The sequence below is a fragment of the Sarcophilus harrisii genome, chromosome 3, assembly GCF_902635505.1.
Source record: "Sarcophilus harrisii chromosome 3, mSarHar1.11, whole genome shotgun sequence".
NCBI lineage: Eukaryota > Metazoa > Chordata > Mammalia > Dasyuromorphia > Dasyuridae > Sarcophilus > Sarcophilus harrisii.
In genome coordinates, this window is record NC_045428.1 from 413,878,591 (window position 1) to 413,896,787 (window position 18,197).

Below are 18,197 nucleotides of genomic sequence, written 5' to 3' on the forward strand. Positions count from 1 at the left end.
CAGTTTTGTCCACAGAAAAAGACAGAGTATTACCTCAGGAGGAATACAGAGTAGCAGAAATAAACAAAATTCAAGGTAAAGGAATAGTTCTCCCAAAACAGCCTAAGAAGACCCCAGGCAAGAACTGACCTCCTAGGGCAGAGGTCTGAATGAAATGCAAACACATCCAGCAGAGCTGGAATCCACAAACAATAACCCTAGGAGCAGATGGACTTGGGAGGTCGCCCATCTCAAGCACCCTGTAGGGGTCTGATAGGTAAGGAGAAGATTGAAGGCCCTTTCACTGCGAAGCGACACCAAACACAGCTGTGCTGGCCAGACAGGTCCCAGACTGGGCTGCCACTGCCAAAGAGAAGGAGCTAGCACACACCTGGTGAGTGCAGGAGCAGAAGGGCAAGGACTCTGCTAGCTGTGGTCACTTGTAGGGGAACAGAGTTCCTAGGAAGACAGCTGAAGTTTGTAGCTCCCAGAGGAACCCAATAGGTAACATCATAACAGAGACAGTATCACTAGAGGTTCTAGTTGTGATACAGAAGTAGTGAGGAGAGGCCAAGGTTGAGCCAGAGGAGAGATCACAAAAAAATAACAGTAAGAATGGCCTGAGCTCTGGAGCATTATTCTTCAAATTTCAGGACTAGAACTTGATCTTACCAATAGCTGATAAAAATACAATAATACTAAAAATTAAAAATAAAAATGAGCAAAGGAGAAAGAACTCAACCATAGGCAACTACTATGTGAATAGAGAAGATGAATGTTCATATTCAGAAGATAATGGAACTTAAAAAAAAGCTTCTGCTTGTTCAATAAGAAACTTCATGCACAAAAAAGATTTCTTAGAACTTAAAAAGTACTTCAACAACCAAATAAGAGAAATCAAGAAAAAAATTAGGTAAAAAAGAACAATCCATAATAATGAAGAAAATTGTGAAAAGAAAGTCAGCCAATATGAAATAGAGAGCCAAAAACATAAGGAAGAAACTAATTTCTTGAAAAAGATTTGGGCAAAGATAAGTAAATGATATTTTAAAGATATAAAAACATAATTAAACAAAATAAAAAGAATGAAAAAAAAAATAGAAGAGAGGGCAGTTAGGAGAGGCGCAGTGGAGAAAGCACCAGCCCAGAAGTCGGAGGACCTGGGTTAAAATCTGATCTTAAACACTTAATGCTTCCTAACTGTGTGACTCTGGGTAAGTCACTTAACTTTCCCCCCAAAAGAAAAAACTAGAAGAGACTATGAAACATGTTATTAGAAAAACAACTGATCTGAAGAACAAATCAAGGAGAAATAATATGGGAATAGTCAGACTACCTGAAATTATGATAAAAAAGAACTTTGATATAATATCAGAAAAAATTATCAAGAAAATTGAACTCCTAAGACAAGAAGGCAAAGCAGAAATACAGAAAAATTCACCCAGCACAACCTGAAAGAGATCCCAGGAGGAAAACTTACAGGAATGTGATAGTCAAATTTCAAAACTCCCAGATTAAGGAGAAAATATTGGAAGCAATAGGAAAAAAAAAAACAATTTAAATATCATGGATTTACAAAAGGATAACAAAAGTTTTAGCTACTATTGCATTGATGGATGGTAGATCTTGGAATACTATATTTTCATAGAGCAATAGAGCAGACGTTATGATCAAGGGTAACTCACCTAGTGAAGTTAAATCTAATCCTGAATGATAAAAATAGACATTTAATGAACTTAAAGACGTTAAGATATTTGTAACAAAAACAGCTAAACTTAAGGGAAATTTCAATATATTCACATCCAGGAAAAATATAAAGTAAACATTAAAGATCAATTATAAGGGACTCAATATGGTCAAATTGTTTACTAAGAAGTAATGTATGTAATATACAAGTAATAATCTCTTCATGGCATAATAAATATGATATGTATATATTCATATATAACAAAAATTCATTCACAAATATCCACCCCCACAACAAATATTCCTATTGTCACCTATTGAAATCGTAACCATCCTTTACAAGTTGGGCCATAATTTCTCTATTTTTGATTGACCTTAGAATTTGGATAATACTTTGTTCATAACTTTATTATATACTTGTGATATTCTATTTTACACAGGGAACTATATATATATATATATATATATATAAAACATATTATTAATATATATAAAATATATAAAAATAATATATGACAATATTATCAATTCGCTTATGACAGTCATTTTTATTTCAGTAGTTTGAAGGAAAGGCTTGGGCTGAGATGAGTATGTTGGGATGATTTTCTTCTCTCTCCTCTCGTTTTCTCTGTTTCTGTCTCTGTCTCTCCCTACCTACATATACACACATTATATATATATATATATTATGCATATATTTATACATTATATATATATGCATATACATGTATATACCATGTGTGTATGCGTGTGTATAAATTGTAGGGAGAGATAAAAAGGATCAAGGATATCATACAAATGAGGCAAAAAGGGAAAAATAAATACTAAAGAAACGAGTTTTGAAGAGAGTGGGTGTGCTGAAACCTTACTCTCATAGGGACTGGGTTAAAGAGGATAGATAGATAGATAGATAGATAAATCTATTTTATAGAAAGGCTATAAAAGTCTTGTAAATTCAGAAAGAAATAAGAGAAGTGGGTAGGGTACAAGAGAAGACTAAGGAGGGATTTTGGGAGGGGTGAGCAGGTTGAAATGAATAAAAGTCTTCTTTTATTGAATAAAGAAATATGGTAAGAGGGGTATAAAAGGGTACATATAGAAGGGTATGTAGATTAACAGGAATGAGATAAAGAGGGAACAACATATATATTTGGAAGGCTATAAGACTCTTCTAAATTCAGACAGTAACAAGAAAGCAAAGGGATGGAGTGGAGGAAGAGGATAAGGGAAGAATTCTTGGAGGACAGGAAGGGCAGGAAGGGCAGGAGGACAAGGTAAAGTGAACGCATCAGGAGGGATAGGAATAGGATGAGAATGATAGTGAGGAAAATAGGATGGAGGAAAATAATTATAGTTTAGAATGTCAATTGGATGAATTCACCCATAAAATGGAAACAGACAGGTTAAAAATTTGAACAGAACAATATGTTGCTTTCAGGAAATGTTATAAAAATGAAAGATACAAAAATAAAGATCAGGAGTCGAATTTATTATCTAAAAAAAGCAGAGGTAGTAATCATGATTTCAAACTAAAATTTAAAAAAGATTTAATCTTTTTTAGAAAAACAGGGAAATCATAATACATGTCAGTCATATTAATCAATATTGTTTTAAACTATTTAAAATAACTAGATGGTATAAAGTTGGAATATTCTTGTAGGAAATGATGAGCTTATAGATTTAGAAAAATATAGAAAGACTTGGAAGATGCTATTTACCTTCAGAGAAACAAAGGGCAAGTGGAAATAAACATAATATGGTCTTATATATATGAATGTATATGTATAAATATGAGATAACTATGTATATGAATGTATGTATGTATGTATTGTATATATTTAATGTACCCACATACATATTCATGATATATACACATGGGTATATGTGTATGCATGTGTACATGTGTGTGAGTGTGTATACATTTAATTATATCCTTCTTGAGGAACAGAGAGAAAGAAGGAAAAACAAAGTAAAAATGCACAGCAGAAAACAAAAGAAAAACTACAAGGAAGCAAGATAAGATGGACACCTCAGAACACCATGTATAGTATTTATTGTATAAGCTTTCTTGAAATGTAAATCTATGGTTTTATATTTTGAATCCTCTCATGTTCTACTGTGCACATGGCAATGAATGATTTTTTTCCATTTCTTATTTTATATTTAAACTTGAGAGGGAAAAAAAAGAAAAAAGAAAAAGAAAAAGCATTCACTACTCTTAGGAAGTTTATCCAATTAATCAGTCAAGATCTATTAAGCTCTGACTATGTGCCAGGCACTATCTGAAGCACTGGGGATTCAGAGACAAAAGGTGGTCCCTGCCTTAGAGAAGTTTATAATCTAATGTCCTCTTCTGATAATGTTTCTTGTTGCCATTCTGTTTTTATTGCTGGATTTTTCTTGCTCCATAACATCTCTGGGTTTCCTAAGATCATTTGAACATTTTTTTATATGTGTGGTATAGTTGTAAAGATTTGGATTCAAAGAAATATAGCTCCTAATCTCTGCTTGGTTACTTATTACATTTATGACTTTGCCTAGGCAAGTACTGCCAAGCCTCTGATTCCTCAGTTTTAAAATGAAGGGGGTTACCCTCTTAAATTCTTCTATTTAAGCTCTAAATTCTATTCAACTAATAATTTTTCTACTAGCACTACAAATTCACCATGATTAAATCAAATTCCTCTTTTTCATCCTCACCAGTCTCAGGCTTTTGCTACTGTTCTACTGACCCACTTACCTATCACTAGTGACAGTATCAATATATTACCTAGTTCCCAATCCTAAGGGCTAGCATAAATTTCAATAACCATCAGATTATGATAATTATTATTTTTGTTTCTTCATAGTTACTGAATCTCGCTTCTTGTTTTTCTACAACAAAATTCAAATCTTCCACCCATTCCTTCATATTCCTATTATCAAAATTCTTTTCCAAAACATGGCTACATTCCATCAAGATTGTAGGGCCAAAAAATGAAGATGGTAAAATATAAGGACAAGAAAAATTCCAAGGATGGATGAATGAGAAGAGGTAAAGTTTTTTTTTTTTTTGAAGCTGCAAAAAAAGTAGAAGAAAAAAAGATCTTTTGAAATGTCTATTGGGAGTTGAAATTTGAGGAGAAAAGCAATGTATTGAGAAAAATATTGAATTTTGAGTCAAAGAGATTAAGTTCTTGTTCTTTTTCTGTCACTAACAAGTTCTGTGACCCTGGGAAAATCACTCTCATCTATGTCTGTGGCTTGAACATAGTGGAAGCTCAAAAAATGGACATCAAGTGAATGAATCTCCCTGCCTCAATTTCCTCTTCAAGGATAATAAAAGCTGTGCTACTTACCTCAATATTGTCTCAAAGATTATATAAGAGATGTGAAAGTAATTACAAAGTCAAAAGCCTGTTCAAATGCAAAATATTATTATTAAAATAACAACCTTTCCATCTGCTAGGTTTTTTTTTTTCCTGTTGCTCACTGCTAATTGCCCTCCCCACCCCTGACTGCCACCTCCATTCTCACTATTTAGACCTCATCCCTATGGTACTATCTTTAAATGGCTCACTCCAAATTTTTGACAATGATACTCAAAAAACATTCCCCATTAACTCACCCAGCCTAGTTTAGATCCTGTGTCCTAGTCAAGCTTTCCTTCTTGCTATTCCATTTTATTTTCCTTCTTCTTTCTCTAAGTCATTGTCCACACCAAGCCAAAGTGCTACCAATTTCCAAAACCTGATTTTTGGCCTTTGGCTTTTACCTAATAACTATTGCCCCTCAGCTCAGGTTGGCTCACCAGTTTGAGCTCTGAGTCCTAAGCCCTGTCTATTTTTTCAGGTATGGTTCCTGTTTAACCAAGTCGGGCTCTCTTCCATACAGCTGAATTGTCAAACTTTCTTATAGTCACATGAGCCTTTACTAATTCCCTATATCTCTTTCACCCCTTCTCCCATCCCTGAGTGCACTTCCCATTTCTTTAATAATGGCTAACATACATATAGTGCTATATATGTGCCTGATGCTGTGCTAAGTGCTTTATTTTATTTGGATTTAACAAGCACTCTGGGAGGTAAGTGCTATTGTAATCTGCATTTTACACATGAGAAAATTGAGGATAATAGATTAACCAATTTGCTGAGGGTCACACAGCTAGTCAATGTCTGAGGATGAATTCGAATTCACGTCTTCCTTACTCTAGACCTAGCATTCTATTCCCTGTGCTTCCTAGCTGCCCCCTAGGACTCTGTTTCTTGAAGCCTCTGCTTCTACTTTTCATTCATTACTTCAACAAGTATGTATCCCATGCCTATTAAGTAATAGTTTATACATATCTGTACATAGTACACTGAGATTTGCAAAGTACTTTACATTTATTATTTCATTCAATCTCACAACCCATTAGGCAAGTACCAAAGTCTTTCTAACCTCATATTACAAATAAGTAAACTAAGTCTGAGAAAAGTTAAGTGACTTGTCCACAATAAACAAGACAGTAATGTACTATGTGCAAATATTTTCCAAAGATAAGTAAGATAGGCTCCTATGCTCAAGAATCATGGGATCTCAGAGGGTGAGAAGAAACTAAAGTCAATATATGCACCTAGTCCAATTTTAAGAGAAAGATCAGAGAGTTGCCCTTGTTTGTTTATGTGAAATGTATGAAGTGAGAGTCTAATTGCCTTTCTTATGTGAATCCAGTCTCAAAGTAAATCCTCCTTGTTTGGGGTAGATCTGACTGCAAAATGATACCTTTATTCTGAGATAGGTAGATTAAGTCATCAATGGTTTTCATCTATCCTTTTATATAGTTACTTTATCTATCTCTGTTCTTTTCAGATTCATTCCTTTTGTGAGGTCTCTCTAGTTTTTCCCAGATCCTTCCTCCCTCTCTGCCCAAACCTGAGACCTGGAAGAACTAAAAAGGTATTTAAAAAAAAAAAAAAAAAAAAAAAAAAAAAAAAGGAAAAGGAAAAGAAAAAAAAGAAGAAAAAAGGCCCCAAACTCCACTGACTGCTAAGAAGGGAGCTGGGCATGCTCAGTTGCCAGAGGAGATTCTGGGGTCTAAATAGGAAGCTTTCAATATTCTTGAGCCCAGAAGGAAGGAAAAATACATGGCCTAGGGTACGTCTCTTCTCTTATGCCATTTCTGGTGAATGTTAAATGCAGAAAACTGACTACTGAATGGACTGCTTCCAATCAGTCCCTAGCTGGGGACATAAAGCAGGATAACAGAGTGCTAAGAAACAGCCCCTCCAACTGGTTTGGTGCAGGAAAGGAAGGGGTCTTTGCTCTGCTGCACCACAATGGAAAGAAGATGGCCTTTTGGCACCTCTTGTGCATCCATACAGTGTAGATTTCTGCTAGGATATAGCAATGTGGCTGCCCCCAGATGAGAAATGAGATATTGCCTAAGGACCCATCCCTTGAGGCTACCTATGACCCATCTTGTGGCCGTTTGGGGGGGGGGGCTGGGAAGGCTAGCCAGACCATGGACACAATCTAGGGAGGCAGCTTTGGACTCAGGGCTAAACAGATGGACTATCTCCATTTGTGACAAGCCAGGGATCTTTTAGACATTGAAATCTGTGTGAGCATCCAAATGCATACCTTCTTTGTCCACAGACTATGAGAGTCCTTTTTCTATCTCTTAGGACATCGAGATGAGGAGGAGAAAGAAAGGGAAGGAGGGAGGGAGGGAGGGAGAATGAGAGAGAAGGAGGGAGGGAGGGAGAGAAGAAGAGAGAGAGAGAGAGAGAGAGAGAGAGAGAGAGAGAGAGAGAGAGAGAGATTGTTTTCTCCTCTCCCTTGATTTTTTGGAGCCGCAGCAGACTCCTCAGAGTAGCAACAGCAGGTTCCTCACCTTTCTGCCCAGAGACTAAAATGGGTTGGGGATTCTGTCAAAGATGGGGTGTGATTTAAAAAAGGGGGGGAAGCCCTTAGATGCAGGGGATGCCGCCACCACTGCACAGTCTAGGAGACAAACAGAGAGACAGACAGGAACAGAGGCACTGGGAAAGAGAGAGAGAAAGACGCACAGCTGCCCCTGCTGCTAAAACCTACCCGTTTTCTTCAATCAGCAGCAAAACATGAGACATTTTCACTGTGGTGCATCCATATTGAGAAGGTGGGAAAAAAATCCCCTGTGCTCTGCTGCGTGCATTCCAGTCACCCCGAGATGGGAGGCGACCCACGTCCATATGCCATGGAGCGATTCTTCCCCCCCCCCACCCCCTCCCCTCGCGCTGCACACTCTCTCTGCACCTAGCTAAAGCAGACCACTCGCTTGGCAGGTTTTGCTGCAAACCCGGTTAATCAGTCTGACAGCAGCTAGTCTCTTACCGTGGGTAGCAGCGGCTCCATTTGCGCTCCTTGCTCTTTCATCTCCATGTTTTGAGATACCTCTGGAATAGGCACCTTTCTTCTGCAGTGCCTTCAGTGTCTTCCACGGAGCCCAGCGCTCGCTCTGCTTAGTATTCGGATCAGGTAGCTCTGAAGCAGGAGGCACTTGAACACTCCAAATCACCACAGTCACATGGCTCCTACTCACTCGGGCAGCTGGCCAGATTTCACACTGAACGCCTTGGAACCCTGGGCCAGTGAAAGAGATTTCCCCAATCTCTGTATCCCTGCCCATACCTGGAGCCTGGAGGAAAGGGCGTTTGTCAACACTGGTGCCCTGGGGTTTTAGCCATCTGACCTAAAATGAGAAAGTACTAACTTCTTGGGTTTAAGAGCCCCAGCTGAGGGCTCACATTAACGCTGCTGAGGTTCTGGGGCTCACTCCCTTATCTTCATCAATCAGGTGAGTTATTATTCTATTCGGGACCCTAAAAGAGAAAAAAAAATTCAAAGGAAACTGTACCCTACTTTAGACTTTAGGAGACCTCCAGAAGGTGATAAGTCAAACTCATATATTATGACTGTCCAATATCTGCCCAAACTTATGCTTTTTAGTCACAAAAGTTAACTAACCTGCAGTTATATCTCATTTACCACAACAGGGAGATTAAAGCAGACTTAATAATAAATCTTTTAATTGGAAAACAGGGTAAATCACTTTGGCATGTAGAAATATGAGTTATCAGCATATATTTGAATACTCTGTGATTTTTGTGAGGATGGAGAAATCTTTCCACCCAAGTAGACTGACAACTCAACCAGTATATAATTTACCAAAGGAATCTTATAGAATTGACTGAAGCATAAAGAGCTTAAATGTTGTAATAAGTAGTATTTGAATCCAGTTCTTTTTGATTCAGTCCAGCACACTGTCTACTTCATTGGGCTTCCCCTTCATAGACATAGAAGACAGAATCTATTTCCATAACAGTAATGACCCTAGTACTTTGCATTAAATACTTTAACTCAATAAATGAGTGGCATGAAATTTTCAAAACAATTCACTGCAATAAAAGAGGAGAACTGATTTGTGAAGAGTAGCTGGTGATGACTTTTTTTATTCAAATGATTATGGATCTAGAATGATTGTCATGGAGCCATTTAGATCACCTGGTCTTAGACCTTTAATAATCCATCTTTATACTAGTGAGAAGGGGAAAGGAAAGGTAAAACAACAGAAAATTTCAGCCTGAAATAAACAAGTGTTTTCCAGGTTAAAATAAAGCAAAGTAAAACAGCCATCTTACCATAAGAAAAGGACAGCTAGGTGGTACAGAGGATAGAGCACAGGACCTGGAAACATGAAAGATCTGAGTTCAAACCCATTCTCACACACTTACTAGCTGTGTGACCATGGGCAAATCACTTAGCCCTGTTTTCCTCAGTTTCCTCATCTTTGAAATAAACTGGAGAAGGAAATGGAAAACCACTGTAGTATCTTTGCCAAGAAAACCCCATGGAGTCATGGAGAGTAGGACACAACTGAAATGACAGAGCAATAACAACCATAAGAAAGAAATGCTGGATTAATTTCAGTGTTTCAACCCTCCAAGACAGAATATTTCTCTTTTTTTAGTTAAATTTTTTTTAGAGATGTCTTTTATTTTGTTGTTAGTAATGAGCCTGGATGATAATTTTATAATAGGAATCAGTTAAATACACTGGATCAATGATATCAAATTCAAACAGAAACCAGGCCACTAAATTATATATAAGATCCTTGTGGCAGCATGTTGACTTATAAAATCACATATTAACATTATCTACATTCTATCTTGTTTTTATTTATTCTTACAAATATTTCCCAATTATATGTCAATGTGGCTTGGGCCCATTTGATTCCTCTGGCTTAGATGACCCAGTATAGGAATCATGTACTGTAGTGTTTTTTCTTCTTTAAAATAATAAGAGTTCCAACAATGTACCTTTGAAAGTTTGATTTCCTTTGTATACTCTCCCAGAAATTTCACTGATATTGGGAATTATCATCACCTGACAACCCAGGTTAGGCAATTATCTAAACCATGATTCCCAGAGGAATGATGAACAAAATGCTTCCTACTTCTCCTGAAAAAGAAGCAATGGGGGCAGCTAGATGGCACAGTGGATCGAGTACTGGCCTTTAAGTCAGGAAGACCTGAGTTCAGCTCTGGACTCAGATACTTAATACTTACTAGCTGTGTGACCCTAAGCAAATCACTTAACCCCAATTGCCTCTTCAGTTTAAAAGACAGTGAAGTGATGTTCTAAACATGCAGAACAGGGCATGAATTTTTGGACATGGCCAAAGTAGAAGTGTATTTTTGCTTGACTATATTTATTACAAGGGTTTTCTTTCTTTCTTTCTTTCTTTCTTTCTTTCTTTCTTTCTTTCTTTCTTTCTTTCTTTCTTTCTTTCTTTCTTTCTTTCTTTCTTTCTCTTTCTCTCTTTCTCTTCCCTTCTTTCTTTCTTTTTCTTTCTTTCTTTCTTTCTTTCTTTCTTTCTTTCTTTCTTTCTTTCTTTCTTTCTTTCTCTTTCTCTCTTTCTCTTCCCTTCTTTCTTTCTTTTTCTTTCTTTCTTTCTTTCTTTCTTTCTTTCTCTCTTTCTTTCTTTCTTTCTTTCTTTCTTTCTTTCTTTCTTTCTTTCTTCCTTCCTTCCTTCCTTCCCCCTCCCTCTCTCCCTTCTTTCCCTCTGTCTCTCACTTTCTTTCTTTCTGAGGTACCAGAAAGAGAAAATAAATGCTTGTTAACTGAAAAGGAAAAAAAATATATTTTTAAAAAGAAAGTTTCAAAAGTCTCAAAAATTATTTGATCTGTCCATAGCCATTGAACACTAGTTCAATTAGTCAGATAGTGTCAGGTCTTCTTTACTCTTTACTTCTTTACTCCAAGTCTAGCACTCATTTGCTTCTCCACACCTATATGTGCAATTGTGCAAAGATATTGTCATGCACTATATGCTTAATATTATGAAGCTTAAATCCATAACAATAAAGAAAAGCAACTTTGATTTACCATGTCTTTCTCATATTTATCTTTTCACTTTTGCCTTCTTTTATAACTGATTCCTTTTACTAGGGTCTAGTTTCATTGTTTCCTAAATATATTTATTCAATTGTTTATCTTCTTTGCCATCAGTCTCAGTGCTTTTTCTAGCTTTTTACCATCATTCTGAACCTACCTGGTCTACAAAGAATCAGGGTTTATTGGGCATCAGTTCTGTGCAATTTACTAGTCAACTCCACCTATATATATATATATATATACAAAGTGATGAAGTTCTGAGTAACTGGATTTGGTTGGCAGAAAGGAACTGGATTGATGGAATTGTTTGCTAGGGCAGGCCAGGAAGGGTACTGATACAGAGCTGCTTAGATCCCTCTGTGGAGACCATGGGCAGTTCTGCCTTGTTATGTCAGGTCAGAAATCTGAGTTATACCAAGCCCCTGAGGTTTAATTTCCCCTATAAATCTGTGCATGGTTCATGACATCTTTGCTGAACCCCTTTTGGGTTATAGCCCCATGACATTTCACTTCATGGTGTCTTTCCCTCCCCCCATGCTGCGTAGTGTCTCTCTTCTCATATCCCTACTATGCCTTGTAGCATCTTTCTCCTTCTTATAGCTAACTAACTCTTTTAGGGAGCTAAACTCCTTTATAGATTTGGCCTACCAGAAAAGGGCATGCTCCAGTCTCATAAGAGTGTTCCCTTTCTCCTGGTTAATTATGAGTTTCACTAGGGAAGTGGTCTTTCCATCATTATTGAAACCCTTTTCCTTGCTAACTATATGCTCTCCCAACTCTTTTTCATATTTACCATTCCTGATGTCTGTTGTATCTCTTCATTTTGTCTGTAACTTTTTCTTCTAAATAAACTTACCTTTTCCCAAAGAGAATGACATTGTGAATTCTTCACATGGCTGAATCCCAGCATTTGGTGCCTACAATCTCATCATTTGGTGCTAAACTCCAATACATCATTTGGAACTAGGAATTGTTTTCCTAAACACAACTGCAAAGACTGCTTAAAGATTGGAGTCCAGTCTCTTCAATGGATTAGTTTAGGATCAAACTAGTGTTTACTAGTACTATAGGTTCTATAGGACTTTTTGCTATGGCAACATCTGTGTAAGATGATTATGTTTCTTGATCCCTCAAATCCTTCTCTCAAACAACTGCCCTTTATTTACCATGGACATCCTCTGTGTCTATCTGGGACCATATTATTTCCTCCATTAGAATATAAACTCCCTGAAAGCAAGGACTATGTTTTTTTCCCCTTAAACTCAATGCCTTCCACAATATCTGATACAGAGTAGATACTTAGTAAAAAAAAATAGTTGACTAATTGATTAGAGTAGGAAACATTCTGATTAGATTTTTCAAAGAAAAGAATATCCATTCTAATATTTCTTATCCAAGAGGGGAAATGGTTGTTGTTTTCAATCAACTGCTAAAAACAGGTCTTACAGAAAAAACGAGCAATTTACCTCATCCTCCTCAATCAATTAACATGGATTAAGTGTTGGCTTAATCTATGAGCAGAGCATTTTGGAGAGACAAGGAAAAAGGAGGCAGTGCTTGACTGACTTTAAGGAACACCTGTTGGCTCAGAAGTTTAGAAAATAACTTCTGGTCCTGGTACAGCTTGTAAAAAGATTTAGCTCTCTTCTCATTTGTGTCCAAATGACAAGTAATATTTTCAGCTTGATCCTAGTGGATGAAATTGGATTAATGATTTCATCCACTAGGGTCAAGCTGAAAATATCACTACAGGAGATTCCCTGTGTCTCATTGCCAAAACCTTCTATCACCTAGTTTATTCTCCTTCAAAAAGAAAAAAAATATTTAAATATGCTGAAAAATTAAAAAGATCTGATTGGCTACATGTGAATCAAAAGAAACAAAATGAAAATGAAAGGCTTAAATTTTAAGTCACTTTTAATCAGCTGATTCTTACAGTTTCTCTTTTACATAGCCCAGGTACTTAGCGAAGGCTATCAACATATTCCTACAGGGAGAAGTAGGAATGGAGTAGGGGAAGTCTTGAATTCCAAGATCTTCTGGAATCATATTCTGGGGAATCTGGGAAAATCAACTTAGATTAGGCCAAAAATCAGAGGGATAGAACTTATACTTCCTTCTGAACAATCAGGAATAAATTAGAACTCTAGAAATAGAAAGTTCTTCTTCAGGCCATCAATTAAGAAAGCCATTTCCTCACAGGTCTTTCTGGGTCAAAACTGCAACACAGTTAAAACTGTTGAAGGAAGATCAACCAAGTAAAGGATAAGTGAGAGTGGAAGCTGTGTCTATTAAGTCATTTATCATATCTAAAACCTTTGGCCACATACACATGAGTAAGAATACTCACCAGTATCAATCAATTGCTAATGAAAACAACAAAAGTTTAGAATGAGTTGCTCTTAAAAGCTTATTTTTGTGTTATATGCTTACTAATGGATTCATGGGACGCTAAAGCTAGAGGGAACCTCAAAAATTTTCCTAAGACTTCTCAGGCTGTATCAATAGGATTAGACATTTAGAGATAGGAGGGATTTCAAGTCTTCTCCTTTTATATATGAATATAATAAGGCCATGAAGATATAAGTGGTTGATCTAAGGTCACACATAAGAGTTCAAACCAGGCTCTTTCCATTGTGCCACACTGTCTCAGATGAAGAAACTACCTACTGACTCTAAGAGCTTACACAAGTTCACAGTTAGTGACAAAGCCAGAACTGGATCCCCATCCTAATCTAGTTTTTTTCCATTATGCCAAACAGTTCCAAACCCTGTGGATAATTAAGGAGGTACAAGTCTAAACTACTCTTGAATGACCAAAAAACCCAATGAGATTTCTTCAGTGGCTTTTGGCAGTGAGACCAAACTATTAAATTTCGGGGGACTAAATTTGTCACAGGAACCACATGTCCCAGTAATCATGACTGAATAGAACAATGGGTTGACCTTTTATTCCTTCATTGAATCATTTATTTAGTAAGTATCTGTTAAATAAAAACTACTTGAGGTGCCATGTTACTGACAGTTCTTCCCTTTTATTTGAACTCAGGAAATTAAGAAGTTGAATTTTATTCCTTAAAAACTTTGAAAATATATAGTAAAGTTACAGTAAGACCAAATGCCAGTCGTGCAGAAATAAGGGTCCTGCAGGGAAGTGCCACTGAGCAGGAGGTCTTCTTTCTTTCTGGCTATCCATAGGCATTCTTGACCAGCAGGAAGAAACATTGCTACCATGGTGTGCTTCCTTCCTCACTCCATCTTCCATCCTGGGATTCCTGCTGATCACTATTCCTGCCAACCACCCCCTAAGCATCCAAGTCAGCATGGATCTAGAATACTTTAAGTTCCTGTATTCTTTTGTGTCTAAGCTAATACAAACATGTTATCAAAGAATCTGGATCATTTGAATTTAGATTCAGATTAACCATCTAATGCTAAAGCTGGTATGGCAAAGTGAAAAGAGGAATGGATCCCAAAATGTAAGACCCAGGTTCAAATTTTCGGGCTGTATGACTCTGGCTAGTCATAGAATTCCTATATACCTCACTTTCTTACTCTGTAAAAATGAAGTATACTGATTAGGTCATCCACTTCATAAAATCATTCTGAAAAATATTTTCTAAATCTTTAAAAGTTTACAAAATCTTAGCATTATGATGACAATGATGCACTAGAAGGCAATTATTTTGGCCATGGTTTTGTGGTGAGTCATTATCTAAACTCAATCTATTCCATGAGCACTGGACCTGGAATCAGGAAGACCTGAGTGCAAATCTAGTTCATTTACTTATTAGTTGGACAACCCAGGGCAAGTCACTTAAATGCTGTTTATCTCAATTTCCTCATTTATAAAAATGGGGATTATAATAGCAACTATCTTCCAGAGTTGTTGTGAGGATCAAATGAGATAATAATTGTAAAGCACTTAGGACAATGTCTGACACATTATAACACAATTTAAATGTTAGTAATTATTAATATTAGGCAGCCAAATGGCACAGTGTATAAAATGTTAGGCCTGGAGTCAGGAAGACTCATCTTTCTGAATTCAAATTTGACCTGAGACACATAGTAGGTGTGTAATTCTGGACAAATGTATTGATCTTATTTGCCTTAGTTTCCTCATCTATAAAATGAGCTGGAGAAGGAAATGGCCAACTACTACAGTTATCTGGGGTCATAAAGAGTTGGACATGACTGAAAAATAACTGAACAACAACAACAACAACAATAATGATGATGATGATGATGATTATATTCCAGAGAAATAATCCAAGGCCTCGTAATCCTCTCCTATATAAAATTTTACTCAGGTTAACTATAAAGTGTTTCATTTGCTACCACGAAGATTAAACTGTGGAATCATATATGACATTCCAACAAAATTGAACTGACTCCCTTTATAAGCACTCAGATTCACAAAGCATTGAAAAGAATTTCTGTAAATTTTATTTGCCAATAAGAAATACAGACAGACCTCCCACCAGAACTCAGAAAGGCAGGGTAATCCTTTTCCCTGAATCTTGTGGGTCTTCTTTTCTCTTTACCTTACTAGAAAGTTACCCAGTCCCTCATGGTACTTTCCTGATGCAACTCCAGGAAGGAACAACATCTAGCTTTGTTCTTCCTGTTATTCACTCGATTATTCACCACTGTAGGTGGCTTTGCCTCCAGGAAGTTATCCATCCCTCTACTTTTACAGAGATACTACCCCCTACTCTTAGACAACATCATAGTTCTTCCAGCATTGTTATCTTTCATATTCCATTTAAATGCTTCCTGCTATCCTGCTTTCTTTCCAGCAATTGCTCTGTTTCTCCAGGAGACAGTATGGTCTCTCAAACTACTGAACTCTGATATAATTCAACTTACAAACATTATAGCTCTTTTACATAAAATATTAAAATGACTCAGAAGCCATTTTACGTAGGAGTCCCACAGACCTACTCTACAAATAATGTGCCAGTTCTGAGTACTACAGAAAGTTAAGCAATGAGAGTTTGGTGGAGCTTAAGTGACATAGATTTGTTACGAGTCTAGTCAACATGATTGGATGACTTTCTCCAGAAGTGTCCAACAATATATGAAAATGAATATAGAAAATTTTCCTGAGAATAACTCAAGGCTGGGGTTTGATAAGATATAAGTGGGCAAGTAATTGTCACAGAAAATCGAGTGCTAGGCTTGAAGGAACTGAGGACAATACAAGTAGTTATTTCTGGAAATTGAGTGAACCACACTGATTCCATCTTGTGACACAATTCTGGAACTAGCTTAGTTACCTTTCTATTCAATTATGAGTCTAGTCCAATTTTTGTTTGTGAGAAAACTGTATTCAATTGTGGGAATTGGGAGGAAATTTTTTTTGCATTGTTTAAAGCTGGATCTGCATAGCTGGGAAGCTAGACCATCTCTACTTGCTGTTTAGAGACCCTTAACTAAGGTTATGCTGACCAAAAACCTCATCAAATCCAAAGAATGAATACAATTTTCTCACAATTGTGTATCTCAAACAACCCATATATCTCATCTGAAAATTGGTTTCACACTAATTAATCAGTTATTGTTTCCATGTTCATTTAATTTTTATAGATACTTTGGAGACAGACTCTTTTTCTGAAATTATAATTTTTTGCTTCCCCCCAAATGGAAATATCCCTAATTTTTCATCCAATTTGAAATAAGATATGTAATATTGTATTGCTTGCTTTTAATTAGTTAATTTCATTTGAGTAATTGTTTTTAATACTTAAAAGTCTGTCTCTTCCTTGCATTTGGTCCAAGACTATGCTGAGATGTGGTTCTGCTTTCTTGAGCTATTATGATGAACTGCTTAATAAACTGCTATATTCAGAAGTTTGGACTTTTATTTCCTTAATCATATCATCTTTCACCCACCAGAGTTTTCTGGCAAAGCCAACCAGATTCAAGTTAGAATTCTGATCCCAAGGGCCAGGAGCCTTCCAGAAAAACTCCCTAGAATACTCCACTTAAACGTTCACCATGGGACTTTTTCATGGGAAGACTTTCCAGGGAAGTAGGAATTCTGCTCTCAATGCCCATTTCTTTCAAGTTAATGTAAAGTTTCAGTTTGCTTCAGGTACACTGGGTGTTGGAAGAAAGATGTTATAAAGAAAACTGATTCACCTTTACGCAACAAGGAATCAGAAACAGAGATCCAAGTAAAACATCTTGAATAGAAGGTGGTTCTGCTATTTATAGAACCACCGCTCTAGCATCTGAGATTGTGAAATGAAAGGATCTTAGAGGCAACATATTCCCACCCCTTAATTTTGTAGATGAAGAAAATTGGCTGGGAGAGATTAAGTGGTTTATCCAAGAGCACATAGATATTGAGTTGTTGAATAAGGATATGTATTCAGATCTTGTTGATTCCAAGCACAGAACTCTATCTATACTGCAATCCCTACTTATTTCTTTATGTTCCAGTCCTCTTCATGTTACAATTGGACAATTATAACAAGGTGACAAGTGGATAGAATGCTGGACTTGAAATTAGGAAGACTCATCTTCCTGAGTTTATTAAATATGGCCTCAGATGTGTGATCCTGATCATGTCACTTAATGCTGTTTGCCTAAGTTCCTCATGTATAAAATAAGCTAGAGAAAGAAGTGGTAAACCATTCCATTACCTTCATCAAAAAAAAAACTCTAAATTGGGTCATGAAAAATTGGGGCATGACTGAAATGCCAAACAACAACAAATTGTAATAATTTCCTTGCTTTCAGTTTTCCTTCACCAATCCATCTTTCACACAACTGACTAATTAAAATTTCTAAAACGCAAATCTAGCCATAGCATTCTTCTACTCAAAATCTCTTCTTTGTCAAAATTTTAAAAAAATCTGGCATTTAAATCCTTCCACGAAACTTTTTTTTTTTCCATCAACTTTTCCAGTCACTTCATATTATTCCTGTTCCATATGACCTATTAGATGTTCTCTACCTATGTCCATGCCTTTGAAAGGTTGCCTCCTATGCTTTAAATATACTCTGCTTATGTATAATCTATGTCAGATTACCGACCATCTCAGGGAGAAGGAAGGAGAAGGAGGGAGAGAGAAAATTTCAAACTCAAAACTTTTTTAAAAAAATGCTAAAATTATTTTAAAAAG

The 18,197-nt window shown here is 36.5% G+C and overlaps 1 protein-coding gene across 1 annotated transcript in view; it reads right to left on the reverse strand.

Moving 5' to 3' along the window:
- Positions 1-8,385, reverse strand: part of SLC4A10 (solute carrier family 4 member 10) — a 361,700-nt gene extending 353,315 nt beyond the window's left edge. Inside the window, exon 1 of the mRNA XM_031960579.1 lies at positions 7,999-8,385. Within this exon, the coding sequence (XP_031816439.1) occupies positions 7,999-8,046 (48 nt within the window). The 5' untranslated portion in view covers positions 8,047-8,385. The remainder of the gene's footprint in view (positions 1-7,998) is intronic.
- Between the last annotated feature and the right edge of the window lie 9,812 nt (positions 8,386-18,197).